The sequence below is a fragment of the Silene latifolia genome, chromosome Y (assembly GCF_048544455.1).
Source record: "Silene latifolia isolate original U9 population chromosome Y, ASM4854445v1, whole genome shotgun sequence".
NCBI lineage: Eukaryota > Viridiplantae > Streptophyta > Magnoliopsida > Caryophyllales > Caryophyllaceae > Silene > Silene latifolia.
In genome coordinates this window covers 56290403-56305364 of record NC_133538.1, presented here as the reverse complement: position 1 = coordinate 56305364, position 14962 = coordinate 56290403, and the positions used below count along the sequence as shown (strand labels likewise).

At 37.8% G+C, this 14962-nt stretch overlaps 1 protein-coding gene across 1 annotated transcript in view; it reads right to left on the bottom strand.

The window, feature by feature from the left end:
* The window catches only part of LOC141634333 (ATP-dependent zinc metalloprotease FTSH 12, chloroplastic-like), a 33154-nt gene extending 21718 nt beyond the window's left edge, over positions 1–11436 (bottom strand). Inside the window, exons 1-9 of the mRNA XM_074446551.1 lie at positions 10966–11436; positions 10685–10868; positions 10336–10562; positions 8790–9066; positions 5764–5841; positions 5423–5665; positions 5195–5336; positions 3920–4086; positions 2468–2580 (exon numbers count right to left, since the gene is read on the bottom strand). Coding sequence (XP_074302652.1) covers positions 2468–2580; positions 3920–4086; positions 5195–5336; positions 5423–5665; positions 5764–5841; positions 8790–9041 — 995 coding nt within the window. The 5' untranslated portion in view covers positions 9042–9066; positions 10336–10562; positions 10685–10868; positions 10966–11436. The remainder of the gene's footprint in view (positions 1–2467; positions 2581–3919; positions 4087–5194; positions 5337–5422; positions 5666–5763; positions 5842–8789; positions 9067–10335; positions 10563–10684; positions 10869–10965) is intronic.
* Positions 11437–14962: the final 3526 nt, after the last annotated feature.

Sequence of the window (14962 nt, the reverse complement as noted above, 5' to 3'; positions counted from 1 at the left end):
TTATAAGCAAGACTCTAAGCCCTAAGTGGCGTAAATTATCCGTGTATGAGAAGGAGCCGTTAGCCATTGTATTTGCGGTTGAAATGGGAACAATACCGACAGGACAAAAATTTTTGATTAAAACTGATCAAAAAAGTTTAAAGTGGCTTCTTCAACAAAAGATATCAACTCCCTTCCAACAGTTTTGGTTGTCAAAACTAATGGGCTTTGACTATGAAATACAATACAGAGCTGGCAAGGAAAACTTAGTCGCCGATGCTCTATCTCGAGTAACAGGGAGTGATTTGTTGAGCTTAACTTTGTCTCGATGCTCGATGCATTTATCCGAATTGATTCAGAGAAGAAGTTATGACTTGGATGTATTTTTGCATATGGTTAAAGAACAACCCGCATGCATCCTAATGTCGCACCGCATATCGATTTACATGGGACCGATTATGAAGAAAAGGAAGATTGTAGTAGGGCCTCGATGAGGGTCTAAGAGAAAAGATTTTACGGTGGCTCCACAAAGTGCCCCTCGGAGTGGACATTGGGCGAGATGCCACTACAAGGAGAGTAAAGTCTCTATTTGTTTGGAAAGGGATGACTAGAGATATCGGCTATTATGTCGAAATTGTATCGTTTGTCAAGCCAACAAGTATGACAACCCGCATATCCAGGGTTACTCCAACCCTTACCAATTCCTCGCCGAAATATGGATGGATATATCCATGGATTTTATCATGTGGTCGCCTAAATCTCGGGGAAGGGAAGTGATATTTGTGGTGGTAGACAGAATGAGTAAATATGCCCATTTCATGGCATTGTCTCACCCATTTTCAGCAATAGAAGTAGCACAAGCTTACTTAGACAATGTGTTCAAGCTTCATGGGTGGCCTCGAAGTATAGTAAGTGACAGGATGTTGTCTTTACTAGCCGATTTGGCAGCTCTCTTTGAGATTCGGGGTTCGAATTATTGCTATCATCCGCTTATCACCCTCGGATGATGGGCAAACGAAGTGGTTAATCGATGTATTGAGTCTTACCCGAGATGTATGTGTGGTGAGAAGCCTCAGGGATTGGCTCATGTGGCTACCATTGGCGAGTGGTGGTACAACACCACATTCCATTCTCGCAACTCGATGACTCCTTATGAAGTCAGGTACAATCAACCTCCACCTATTCATCTTCCTTATTTGCCGGAGAATCATCCGTTGAGGCCGTGGATAGGACAATGCAGAGGAGAGAACACATGTTAGCGAACTTAAATTTCAACTAACAAAAGCACAAAGAAAGAATGAAGACACAAGCAGACAAAGGCAGTCGAAAGGGTGTTTTGATTGGGGAGTGGGTGTGGTTGAAATTACACCATATAGACAAAGTTCAAAGACCCAAGAATAAATCGTAAATTGTCTTCAAAATACTTTGGCCCATTTCAAGTTGAAGACACTGTAGGAAAAGTAGCCTACAAATGGCTTTACCAACCGGCTAATGCTAAGATTCATAAGGTGTTTCATGTGTCACAGTTAAAGAAGTTTAGAGGTGTTCTGCCTACTGCTACTCACATACCCGAATGGATGCAAGGGTTGTCCTCTGAAGAAAGGGTTCGACCTGCTGCTATATTGGAGAGAAGGGTGGTGAAAAGACAAAATCAAGCTGCTGTACAGTATTTGGTTCATTGGGAAGGGTTTCCATCACATGATGCTACATGGGAATTTGCTGAAACTATTGAACAACAATTTCCTGAGTTTGTCCAGAATTTGACTCAAACCTAAAACTTGAGGTCAAGTTTCTTTTTAAGGAGGGAGATATGTTACAGAATGTAACTAAATAACTGATTTTGGAAGTTGGCGCCAAAATCTGTTAGAAAGTTGTTGGAAAGTTGTTATGGTCTAGCTGTCAATTAGTTGGCATTTTTGATGTATATAAACCAATTTCCATACATTTTGTAATTCATTCATCACTTTGACAGAAATTCTAATAATAATCTTCAATCTTTCCCCAATTCTCTCTCTTCTAATTCTTCATCCAATTTGGTAATCTCGTACAGAAAACTCGGAATTCTCTTTCTCCATTATCCAGAGATATTCCCTGCATTCTGTATCATGAACCAAACACCCCCGAATGTTGATTCTTATTGGATGTTTACATGCATGATTTGAATATGCTCTAAATCAAAGGATTTTACAGCTTAAATAAGTCCTTATTAGTTGCTTAGTTTTGAACTTGCATAAAAATCTTGTGGAGGTGATCAAATTTTTTTGAGTTCATAACTGGCTATAGATGTGAAAGAACCTTAATTTTTCAGTAACAACTGTACAGTCTCATATCTACAGACTGGTACGTTTTCTCAGAGCTTCCTTAACGGGACCATGGCATACACACATATAAGTAAAGCCCTCTGCATCTGACAAACTGCGGCACACAAATACATATTCCTAGAAAATATTCAGACTGCTCATGAAATAAGCAAAACCAAGAGACTTACTCCCCATCCAACTGAGAAATTAATGCCTCATATGTTGCTCTTCTTTGTGGATCATTTTTAGCATGCCTTCCTGCAATCGCGTCGATTTCGTCTATAAAAACAAAGGACGGAGCCTGCACCATTATAAAGAACAAATATTATACCGTTATTGCAAGTATCTTTACATTGTGAGAACAAATGAGGACATTTGGATTTCCAAATAGAGAAGATCTATCTAACATCCACAAAAAAAAAAAAAAAAAAAAAAAAAAAAAAAAAACTGAGACAGAAGTTTAAATAATTTTATGCAAGCTCTCATATTTCTCTTATTTTAGCGTCAGCAACTTAAATTACACATAAGATTAAAAGAAAATGGAGGAGAAATCAAAGGATTTAAGAGATGACAAGGTCTCGTAAATATCAGTTACCTTATGCCGTAGTATGGTTTCAATTGCATAACAGTCTATGAAAGGAACATAAAGCATGGGCTGCCATCAAGGTAACTACAATAAATCACATTTGAGTGTTATCATGCCATACACCTAGTTGAAATTTCAACCAAAAAAAGAGACAAAACCTCCCCCGTCCTGGTCATTTGTTTATCTTTGTTACCACATTTCCCCTTGCCAAAAAATAATAAAATAAACAATTGACTTTTTGCAAGCTCTTTCCAATCAGCTTGCTTGTATTTCTCTTATTTTAGTGTTAGCAACTTAAATTACACATAAGATTACTAAAATGAAGGATAATTCAAAGGATTTAAGAGACCACAAGGTCTCTTATGTCATAGCATACTTTCAATTGCTAAGCAGTCTATGAAAGGAAACATAAAGCATGGGCTGCAATCATGGTAACTTCAATAAATCACATTCCATGTTATCATGCCATACACCTAGTTGAAATCCTTTCGGCGCAAAAGAAAAAAAAAAGAAAAAACAAGAGAGAAAAGAGAAAAATTCCCTCCGTCCTAGTCATTTGTTTACCTTTGTTAAAAAATTTCCCCTCGCCAAAAAAAAATTAAAATAAACAATTGACTGGGACAGAAAGAGTATTAACCTCCTCAACATATCACCTGCTGACCATGGTTTCATTTGAGAAATTAAACGGATGATGAATTCTAGTTCTTTCAAAAGGATAACCACCAACAAAATTAACTGATTTGATAAACTAGCAAAAGTAGCAGAAAATTCAGCCTATCATCCATTACTCGTAAGAGCAGAGTCAATGTCAGTATTTTCTATAGTGTTTTCCTCCCCTTTTTTTTGCTTTTCATAACTATACTTCCCATTGATGGTTTAAGATGACGATTCATGTTCGTCAACCCCAAATCCTTTTGGGATTAAGGCTCTTTCGTTGTTGTTGTTGTTCTAGTATAAGAGCAGATTACAATTAGAAATCCAGCATTAAGGGAAACTGAAAATTAATATTCTTAAATTTACACAAATGAAAAATAAATATAGCAATATAGATTACATTTCTTCGCGCAGCCGAGAACAATCCATTGATCTTTGCAGCGCCACTTCTCTCACTATCAGTAAACTCAGCACCAGACGCAAACACAAATGGCAAACCACTTTCCTTTGCTAGTGTTCTGGCAAACAGTGTTTTACCAGTGCCTGGGGTCCTGATAGAAGAACACCCTGCCACAGACACAAGAGGAAACCTCGACAAGATCATTCCGAAGCATAAAAGATACTTAATACATACATAGAGCTTTTATTTTGATAGATAAGCGAGACAAGGTTAAAGTTAAGAAGTGCTCCTAGCCTGAGAAAATAGATACGACCATACAAGTACATATTCTCTACATATATTCTCTATGGAGTTAAAAAATAAGAACTTTTAAGCAACCGGAAGACTTCTTGCCATATCCCTTGCTAATTACTATAGTACTATGCATAGTATAAATTCGGTTTGAGACTTGATCTCAGAATCAACCTCTGCAGCCTAATCTCCGCCAATTGACTCTGAATATTTGCTCAGTATGCGGTCGCAGTAAGCTTAAAGACCATGATAAGTTGTTCGCATTTTAGTGCCGCAATCAATATTCAAAACCATGCAAGTGTGTGCTCTGCTATAATGCTACAGAAACGCATAGCCAGTTGTTTTTGGCTTAATGGAGAGTGAGTAAGGCATAGAGAACCGGCTAGATTAAGTAGCAATTGCAAAGAGCTGGTTTAATTATTCTAAGGAATTGAGGTGGCTCCTGAGGACTAAAAGTCCATTCAAGTGCGCATTCTTTGGGCTGGAATACTGGTTCTTGTCTATTTTCTTACTCCGAAGTCCGAACTCCTCATATTACCTTGACACTGTGTTTGACACTGGACACTCGAGCATGGTTTTACACTAGGGAAACTTCATTTAAGCCAAGAGCATGTGAATTTTCATAAACACAGCTGAGTCCGACACTTGGACATGCACCCACGTCAAATTCTCTAAATAGTCTATGTAACCTAGCATGTATATGAAGTTGGAGAGAACTTGATTTGAAAATTTTAAAATGTCAAAAACATCCTTCTGACATTCACAGTTGTATGTAATAGTTTGTAAAATGTATAATTTGTCTTTCTTGGCTCAGTTTCAGCTACGGTCTTCCTCAACTTGTACTAGTCCTTTTCTTGCCCATCCTCAGAGAGAATAAAATCTCCACTTTTTCCAAACGAAAAAAAACAAAAACAAAAAGGGAAAGTATGCTGAACAGCAACATCAATAAAATGATAAAAGTTTCATGCAAGTAAAGAATATTACCCTCACAAATTGCACCTTTTTTTTCAAAAAACTGCATGGGGTTACTCAGGTAAATCATTATTTCATCCAGAAGATCCCAAACATCGCCTCCTAGTATTACTTCTTTGTACATCGACTTTGTTTCAACGTCTTCCCCGACAGGCTGGAAAGGAAGAGATGGAATCAGAAAGAAACTGTTGAGCTACAAAGAGAAAATGTACACTTTTTACAAGGATCTAAGAGAAATACCAAAATGAAGTTCTCTGAATATGCCACGTCAAAGAGTTGGTTATACTTCTTATACAGAAAACGGCTGGACGTAATATGCAGAAGCATCAAGGACTCCCTCATAAACCACAGAATAAGAATTCCCGGTAGTAAGGCAATCAAAACTTTCATAAAATAATGGATTTGTCGTTTTTGAAGAAGATCCACTTCAACGCCAGAATTAGAAATTGTCTCAGACAAGTATGGATCAAGCGGAATATCAACCTACAACAATCATTTGATCGTAGTAATAAAAGATAGATAGATGCAGAAGAACTTCGAGGGGACCAGAAAAGATAAGCCATGAAACACATGGTACTTACAACATATTCCAGAGGAAAACCTTCCTTCATAGTCACATACAACCGCTTCAGATCTTCAGTAAAGACAATAGCTGCAACCTGTCAGCAAAACAAGCACAAAGCAGATAATTAGCACTACAAATTTTTTTGCTAAAATAAACGTAATTTATTTTCGCAGTGCGCTGAACTCTCAACGCAGTACATTTTTCCCAAAAAATTGCATTTGCATACCTTTGGCTTACAAAAATAAGTAATCACTCTCAAATCCTAACCAATACACCTCAAAATACATCATCATTGTTCAATAATGGATCATAATTCGATTGTAAAACAAGTTTTCGATTCATTATTACTTTTTTTTGTTTGTTAATTTTTGAAGGTTTGGGGTTTTCTGGAGTTTGCGGTGGAGGGTTGGTCGGGTACGGTGGCCGGTCAGCGTGGGGGGGCCGCGGTCAGCAGGTTGTGGTGGTCGGCAGACATTGGAGGGCCACGGATTAAATGTCCTGAATTCGATTATGGAATTGAAGAGCCATCGAATCGGAAATCTCAATTTTAATACTCCTAACATGGGGCGTTAACATAGAGAAGTGCAGGTCTGAACACATTTGAGATATGCGACTTGTTAATATAGAGAAAATGATAAATTAATGCTAATATAGGGAACTACAAGCTTAATAAAATAACCTACGCAGAGCTTGTTAATACAAAGAAATAACCTAAGTGATCAATCTACGAGCTTGTGTCTCCAGTTTGACCCTACCTTTGATGAAACATTCTTTTTTGGGTTTTTGTGATGGGTTTCAGGTGGTATAAATGGCGTCTCCTCAATATAAGTCACTCTCATGAGATTGTCTTGTAAAAGAATTTGTTAATCTGAAAAGCTTCATGCTCTTGGTCTTACACAAAGTGTCTACAAGTGTATCGGAATGTCTACAGGCAGTAAAGTGAAGTGTTGAAGTAACAACAACAACAACAACATCAGAGCCTTAATCCCAAAATGATTTGGGGTCGGCTGACATGAAACATCCTTTCGAACCGTCCATGGGTGAACGCACGCCTCAAAATGCGAATAAAAAAGGGAAGATAAAAAACAAAAGGGAGAACGAAAATGTAATGGAAAGTCAAGGTGAACTTAGGGGTTTTAAAATCGAATTCCGTCTTTCTTTTATAAAAACTTAAAATTTAAATCGAGAGAAAAGATTAAAACGATTTTTAAAAACCGAAATAGAGTTAAAGATCCGGAATGAACCAGGTAAAATCTATAAGAAAGTGGTAGTTGAGAAAGTGTGTAATAAAGGAGAGAGAAATAAATTAATTAATTTCTTTAAATTAAATAAATAAATAAAAACACTAAAACTGTCAAAAAACATCAAATACTAAAAATCCACATGTATCCTTTCCCTCCATTGTGCCCTCTCCGTCACCATACTCTCCTCAAGCCCCAGAATTCTCATATCGTGTTCTATCACTCTCAACCATGTCTGTCTCGGTCTTCCTCTGCCTCTAGGGACCTTTTCTGTTCTCCAAGTCTCCAGCCTCCTAACTGGAGCGTCCATAGGTCTCCTTCTCACATGGCCAAACCATCTTAGTCGGTTTTCCGTCATCTTGTCCTCTATTGGCGCCACTTTAACCTTTTCCCTAATCACCTCATTCCTTAACCGATCTTTCCTTGTATGTCCGCACATCCACCTCAACATGCGCATCTCCGCCACACTCATCTTTTGAATGTGACAATGTTTCACGGCCCAACACTCGGAGCCGTAAAGTAGGGCAGGCCTAATTGCCGTGCGATAAAATTTTCCCTTTAATCTGAAGTGTTGAAGTAACATAGGAAATAATTACTCTTATGAAAAAAAATTAATACAGTAGTTATTACCAAATAACTTCCTCACTTCAAATCCTAATATTACAAATTACCGCACGAAATGCATATCAACTAACAGCCTGATCAGACTTTGGGCTGTTTACTTCATGTTGCATACATCTTGACATCCCAATAAAACCAATGAGAGTAGGACATGTGCTGGATAGTGGATGCTGGCAAATAGTTCAACACTTCAACTACTAGAACTCTAGAAGCACAAATCAAAATTTCTAATGATGTCCATATTCTGTAACAGGAAAATGAGGAAATCTATCTTATTTCTTATTCAATTATTCTTGCACAATTCCATCAACGAATTTGTACAACCCAACTAACTTATAAGTGCTCCAAAAGCAGTTGACCGTTTTCAGTACAAAGCCTCTTAAAGACAAATGGCCCCAAAAAGGGTTTGACCTTCTTTTGAACCTTCGCTTTCCAAAGATAACTCTGAGTTGGAAAGGAGAACGGAACTAGTGTTTCATATAGAAGCTTAAATAGAAACAGCATGAGACGACTACAAGAATCTATCAGACAAACTCTCGGATCTAGATAACTTATAAAGTCTCCAATCCTCTATCCCCAACAAAACTGGTACCCACTTACGAAGTTATGAACGGGGTAGCAAGCTTAGCAACATTTCACCACATATATAGTTATTTACTCTCAGATTCCTGCTAAGAGACTAATCCAAACTCAAATCTGATTTCTCATTCAATAGTTACTATGTCACAAGGTCAATTGATCCTCTCAAACATTATATCTATTCTTTTGTTAATTGTATTTGCCACAATGTTAATAAGAACTTCGGAATCATCTCCTAGAGCTCCAAGCCTCCCCTCAATCGCTCTATGATGACCAAATTGCACCACTTATATAATTGGAAAGTGATGTTATCAGAGGCCATCAATGGTGGCGCAAGTAGGTAGGCACAAAAGCAACGTAAAATGTTTAACCACGTTTTATGCGACACTAAGATATTTTCAATTTTAGCATTGTTGCCATGGTATTGAATCTAGGTGTGAGCCTTGATCTCAGGATTGGTTGGCGGCTTGGCGCAGACTGGTCTCGGTTGTTGTGTCATGATGCGGCTGATACCGCCTCAAAATACGATCACTCTAACCTTCAAAGCATTGATAACTCGGTTATTGCATAACAAGACAAGAGATTGCTAGTTCATTTTTACCTCTGAGGTATCAAGTTTTTGGACAAAGTAGGTGTATGGCAGTTTAGGCCTGTAGCGCCACCAACGTTTCGAGATCCACAAAGCCCTTGCTCCTTGTGCATCTCTTGCCTTTTCCTCCACATCTTTCCGGAGACTGTTCTCAACTTCTTTCATGTCAAATTCGACCGCATATTTAGCGTTCAAGGAGCTCATCTGCTCACGCAACTTCTCCTTTTCCAGAATTTGTGCCCATGCATGGAGCCTTTCACGCATGATACTTGAAGCTCATGCTCTTGAGCTGTCAACCATGAAAGATGTAAAAGTCAAAAGATCTAGCTATGAAGATATTTTTTTCTCAAAGCAAATGTTAAGTATTGAAACTTTTCTCTTTTTTGAGAGGTTGTAGACCAAAAGCTCTGATCTATAAAGCGAGAGCTTCACACACTATGACATATTGAGACAAAATAAAAATGTTCATTGCACATACTACTATACCTGACTTCTGTATTTTGCACAAGAGTATGTGACTCATAGTGACAGAGGTGAAATAAACAAGCACATGGTTAACATATAAGTTAGAGCTAATCAAATGGCCCAAGCCCATTGGCCCTACCCGACCTGACCCGCTTTTTTGAAGGGCTTGGGCCTTTAGTTTTGGCCCAAAACGCCCATGGCCTGGCCTAAAAAGGCCCAAAATATTTTGGGGCCGGGTTTGGGCCAAGCGTTTGGCCCAAATTTTGGCCCGACCCGGCCCATATTTATTAATAATGAATATTTTTTCTAAAAAACCTAAAGTAGCCTTAAATTTATACCCAACTCTTTACAAACTCAAGTATATTTTTTTAGATTTATAAAACAAAATATACATAACATAAATCATATTTATGAATGCATGATTAAGCTTTCTAAAATGGCGATGTTTGTCTTTATTTTATTTTAGAGAGCATTTCATATGCATTTCATCATATTTTGTACAATTTTATATACTATGTATGTTTTAAAAGTTGTAACCGAAGGTATTAGCTAATTATTTCCTAGGGTAAGTCGTAAATTTTAGGGCCCGAAAAAGCCCATTTAGGCCCAAAAGCCCGCATTAGCCCATAAGGGCCGGGTTTGGGCTTGCTAAATAAGCCCATGCATTTGACCCGACCGGCCCGGCCCACACAAATGGGTCGCTTTTGTTAGAAAGGCCCGGGCCAAGCCCGCATTGGCCCGGCCCATGATCACCTCTAATATAAGTCCACCTCAAGCAACAAAATATAGCAACGTATCTAGCATTAGTACTGCGATGACATTGTCCACAATCTGATTTCAATTGGCCGTGATGGCAGAATGATACGGTATTCAGTTAGAGAAGTTAACCCAAGATATACAAGTCTCATGCATAATCACAATCATAATAACACCATAGCCTACGGCTTTCCAACTAAATATAAAAGTGATGAAACCCTGAAGGCCAGAGCATAAAGGAGATCCTACACTTCCTAACCATATGTCAAGAAGAAGCAAGAGTTTGTGTTTTGAATATTGAAACCTCTTGTTAACAATTTAATTTAATTTGACTAACCTGAAACCCCAATCTCCCTTTCCACAGCCTTCTTGTCTTGTTCACTCAAACTTGCATTGCCACTGATAATTCCTTTCACGTTTTCCAGTGGGCGTTCCGTGTCATCATTCCATGCATCTTCACCAACGTAAGAAGTGTCATGAATCATAGTGCCATTTGGTCCTTGGATAAATTTCTTCATTTTCAGTCCTTTAGGCATGGTCTTTCTCCACATGCCCTTCTTTACCCTGCAGTTATAAGGACACAATTTAAATTTGATACACAGTAAGGAAGGAGTAAGGACTAATAGCTACCAAACACTGGATCCGTGTTGATTAGAAAATACACCAGGAAGTCCCATTTAACTTACTTGGTCAGATTGTCTGGTGTGGGAAGAGGAATCAGGGCCTCCATATACGCATCGGTTAGCTGTTTTCGGTCTTGGGCAACTCTGGGAGCTTGAAATGCGGCATAAAGTTTTTGAAAAGAAAGTAAAATAGCAAATATATAGAGGAGCAAGGCGGCAAGTCGTTTAGGTCCCAGGTATTTATGTCCTGGAGAGTTAATCACATGAATAATTTAGGGTTTATTGTATCATAGGGTAATTGAAAAGCAAGCAAAAGAAGAAGAATAAATGATGATGATGAATACCTTCCAGTTATCCCATTTATTCCAATTGAGAAACTCAAAGCTAAGGCGATTAAACTCGGAACGAAATTGTTGAAAGGAGGTGGGAAGTTTGTCCCAGGAGAAGGCATTGGAATTGGAATTGGAATTGGAATTGGGATTGGAATTGGAAGCATGAGGTAAGAACAAGGGCTTGTTGTTGCGGTTGCGGTGGCGGTGGGTAATCCTGGAGGATTTGTTGTAATGCCGGCTAGGTGGTAGTAGTAATGGTGAAGAGAAAGAGGGACATTGCAGTAACATTAATATTGAAGAGGACATCTGACATATATTTGTGTATGTGAAAATGGACTTATGGAGTGAGTTTAGCTACTTCGCCTCAGAGACGGAGAGGGATGCTGTCTTACTCAACTTCTTCGGATAATCTTTTGCTCCTCTTTCCACTTTCCAAATTTCCACTCAGCTTTTTAGCTGCCCACTAATTTCGACTACTCTCTCTTCCAGTCTTCCTCTCGCAAGTCGCAACGCTCCGGAATCGGCCTGGAACCAGATTGGAAAATTTTTTAGATTGTCCTAGACCGAAACCGGACCGGTTGAACAAGAATTTTTCCATACTCGCCTCGCCTACTTAAATTAACTTCATGTAAGACTTATTAATTTATACTTATAAAAATGAATACATATTTATCATTATCGTATAATAATAACAATAAATTAAACATGTTTGAATAACATTTATAAAAAAAATATGTAAACTAACCTAAGAAAAAAATTTATAACATAAATTCGATCTTTGCAGTCTAATTTGGTCCAGACCTGAAAAACCGGGTCTGAACCGAAAACTGGAATCCTTAAAAAGCTTGGACCGAAGACTGGACCGAAATTTTATATTCCAGTCCGATCTGGTCCAATTTTCCGATCCATACCGAATTAAGCACACACTACTCACAGATACTCCGTAAACCAAAAGGACTTCCATTTATCAAGGAATTACATTAATTTTGTGGTGGATTAAATTGATGGAAAATGCTAAATTCAACACATAATTTACTATATCCACCATATTTTTCGCCTTATTCCGACTCTATCCCTCTCACTTTTTGCACATATAGAGAACGCAATTGATATGGCTGTCGCAACCTATCAAAAATAAACCAACTGGTCTCTAACTAATATAATAATGGAAGTTGGGATCGTATCCACAGGGAGGCTATTTGCGGTCTACTTGTCAATTTAAGTCTGTCTAAGTCACAATTGGGGTTGTTTGATTTATTAACTAAACTAGAGCAATTAAATGAAAGGATCAAAGAGAGGAATAAAGTCGAGTAAAAATAGAGGGAAATGAGCTAGGATCGTCGGTTCACCATGGATCATCACGGGTCATAGGTAGAGTTAAAGGTCAGTCTCAATTATCGGTCTATAGGGCAGTGAAAAGGTCCTCTCGGTCCGCTATTCGCCCTAGAATGCTTCTAACGGGCTCTCGCAACTAAGGCACTGTAATGTGTGTGACGGGTCTAACCCTTACCAGGCTTTTGATCTTAGGTCGGGGTTTACCAATTCAATTAATCAATTACGTCGACTTAACCAATTAATCACAATTTAATGTCACAATTAACAACATAGACCAATTATATCTACTAATCTAATCACCTAATTAATACCGTCTTAATCCATGGCTCCCCTAAATCCTAGCAAAAGGAGTTTAGCTATTCATAATGAATGTTGCAATAATAATTGAATTAAAGGAGAAAGGGTAAGAATTCATAATTAAAACAATTGAGAAATTAATAAGTATAAACTAAAACGAATAGGTAAAAGGGAGCGAGATAAATGAAATTAAATAAAGATGAACAAAGAGAGAATAAAGAACTAAAATTACCAATTGAATCCGAATATGAGCAATAGAGAAAGAGGAATTAATTCTAGATCTAAAAGTTTTAGGAGAAAAGTTTCTACTAGTAAGAGTTCTCAGAGAGAATGAAAGATAACCTAAAAATAAGTTTACAAGAGGCTTTTATACTAAAGCCCAAAAGGAGGAAATTAAACAAGCGAATAAATGTCAAAACAGTGTAGTTGGTCGATCGATATAGTGTAGGATTCTATAGACAGCATGTAGGTTGTCAATACAAATAGGAAGAAAACTCTTCAAATTGCATTCACTATGTCGATTAAATGTGTCAAGGTCTATCGACATCATGTAGTAAGTCTATAGACATCATGTAGCAAGTCTATAGACAATGAGGACTTTGTCAATAGACAAAGAGCGAAAATCTCCCAAAACTCAAGTACTGTGTCGTTAAAAACATGCCAAGTCTATAGACGAACAACTGGAGGTCAATAGACAATGCAAAGCGGTCAATAGACAAGGTGTACTTGTCATTAGACAACATGATAAAACTCCATTTCTCACTCTCAAAGCTCGTCTAAATTCCTCTAGTTTCCTGCTTGTTCCATTACTGAACGAATTTGGCTCTAAATGCATAAATGCGTCTCAACCTGCAAGGGACATGAAACACACCCAATGTAGCAAATACGGGAGAAAAGTAAACCGAAATAATCAAATAAGCTCATAGAAATGTGTGTCAAACATGTAAATAAATGAATCTAAAAGGCACGCATCAAACCTCCCCAAACGAAACATTTGCTTGTCCCCAAGCAAGCAACAAATAAGACAAGAAGGAAGACTAAAGGAGCGGCATATAACTCAGAGCTAGCTATACAAAAGACTCATTAAATCAATTTAATGCAAGAGTAACACCCATGCTAAGGAATGAATTCCAAAGCTATAAAGCACAAAAATTTAAGTGCAAACGAGTTAAACTAATGACCAAGGACTACCAAACCGTTGACCTTGCAAGACCATTTATGTCGGACTCTCACGGGTCACTCATCTCCTATCAAAGCACAAGGTGAGTACAAATTTTGTAAGAGAGAAGGAAAATAGTCACTCACCTAACTACGACCTACAAAAGCATGCATGCAATCTAACATGACAGATATCTCTAGCTACCGTACACATATACTCCAACCAAACAATGTCCATAACACATGCCGAGGAATTACATATGAATGTGAGGTGAGGTAAATGGATAAGAAGGGGCAAAATAGTTTGGATATGTGGAGGTAAAAGCAAAGCTAGCACCGAACACAACCAAAAGTAGCTATATTGTGCTTATAAACACAACTTGAAGAACCAAGCACAATGCCAAGTATGGCATAAACTCACTCACAACAACAGTAAAACTCCTCAAATAATATGGAATAACAACATAGGAGTAATATGAATCTCCATCTTTTTCAACTTCATTTTTCTCATTTTTTTCTTTTTCTCTTTCTTTTTCATATTTTTTTCACAACTTTTTTTTTCAGGTTCTCTTTCTTCACCTTCCTTCCAACACAAAAGCATTCTTCATAAAATGACCACAATAAGGCTTCCAAAACTTACCAACAAGACTAGCTTGACAAGGGTAGGCCATATAGGAATGTAGTTGAATAAATGGGTCAAAACCAGGCAAATTTGGCTAATGTGAGGCTAATAAGGCTAAAACATAAAGGAAGGGTCTCCTCTCCACATGTGTCACCTCCACAAACCCGAGTGTATGTAGGCAATAGGAGACAAATTTCATGCTTATGCAATTTGATGTTACATGTCATGTAAAGAGTACTACTCACATCCTAAATGAAACCGGTCATGAATGTCACCGGTTTATGAAAGTTCTAAACCTTAGAATATATAAGTAGTTTGCCAACATATAGGTCAAGTCTATTCGTTTGGTATAATTTATCAAAAACTCGTAGACTATGCAAATGAATTTCTCAAAGTAGGGTGTTAAACAATCCAAGGCTTGAACGAGTTAGCAAGAGTATAAAGCAATGTCATCATCGTTATATAACCACTCTGACTCAACCTAGGACTCTACCTAAATGCAACCTAAGTGCAAACATGTTTTTTGTATTTTTTTGTATTTTTTCAATTTTTTTTGGTTTTTGAAATAAATGCATGCAGAAATATGCATATGGATGC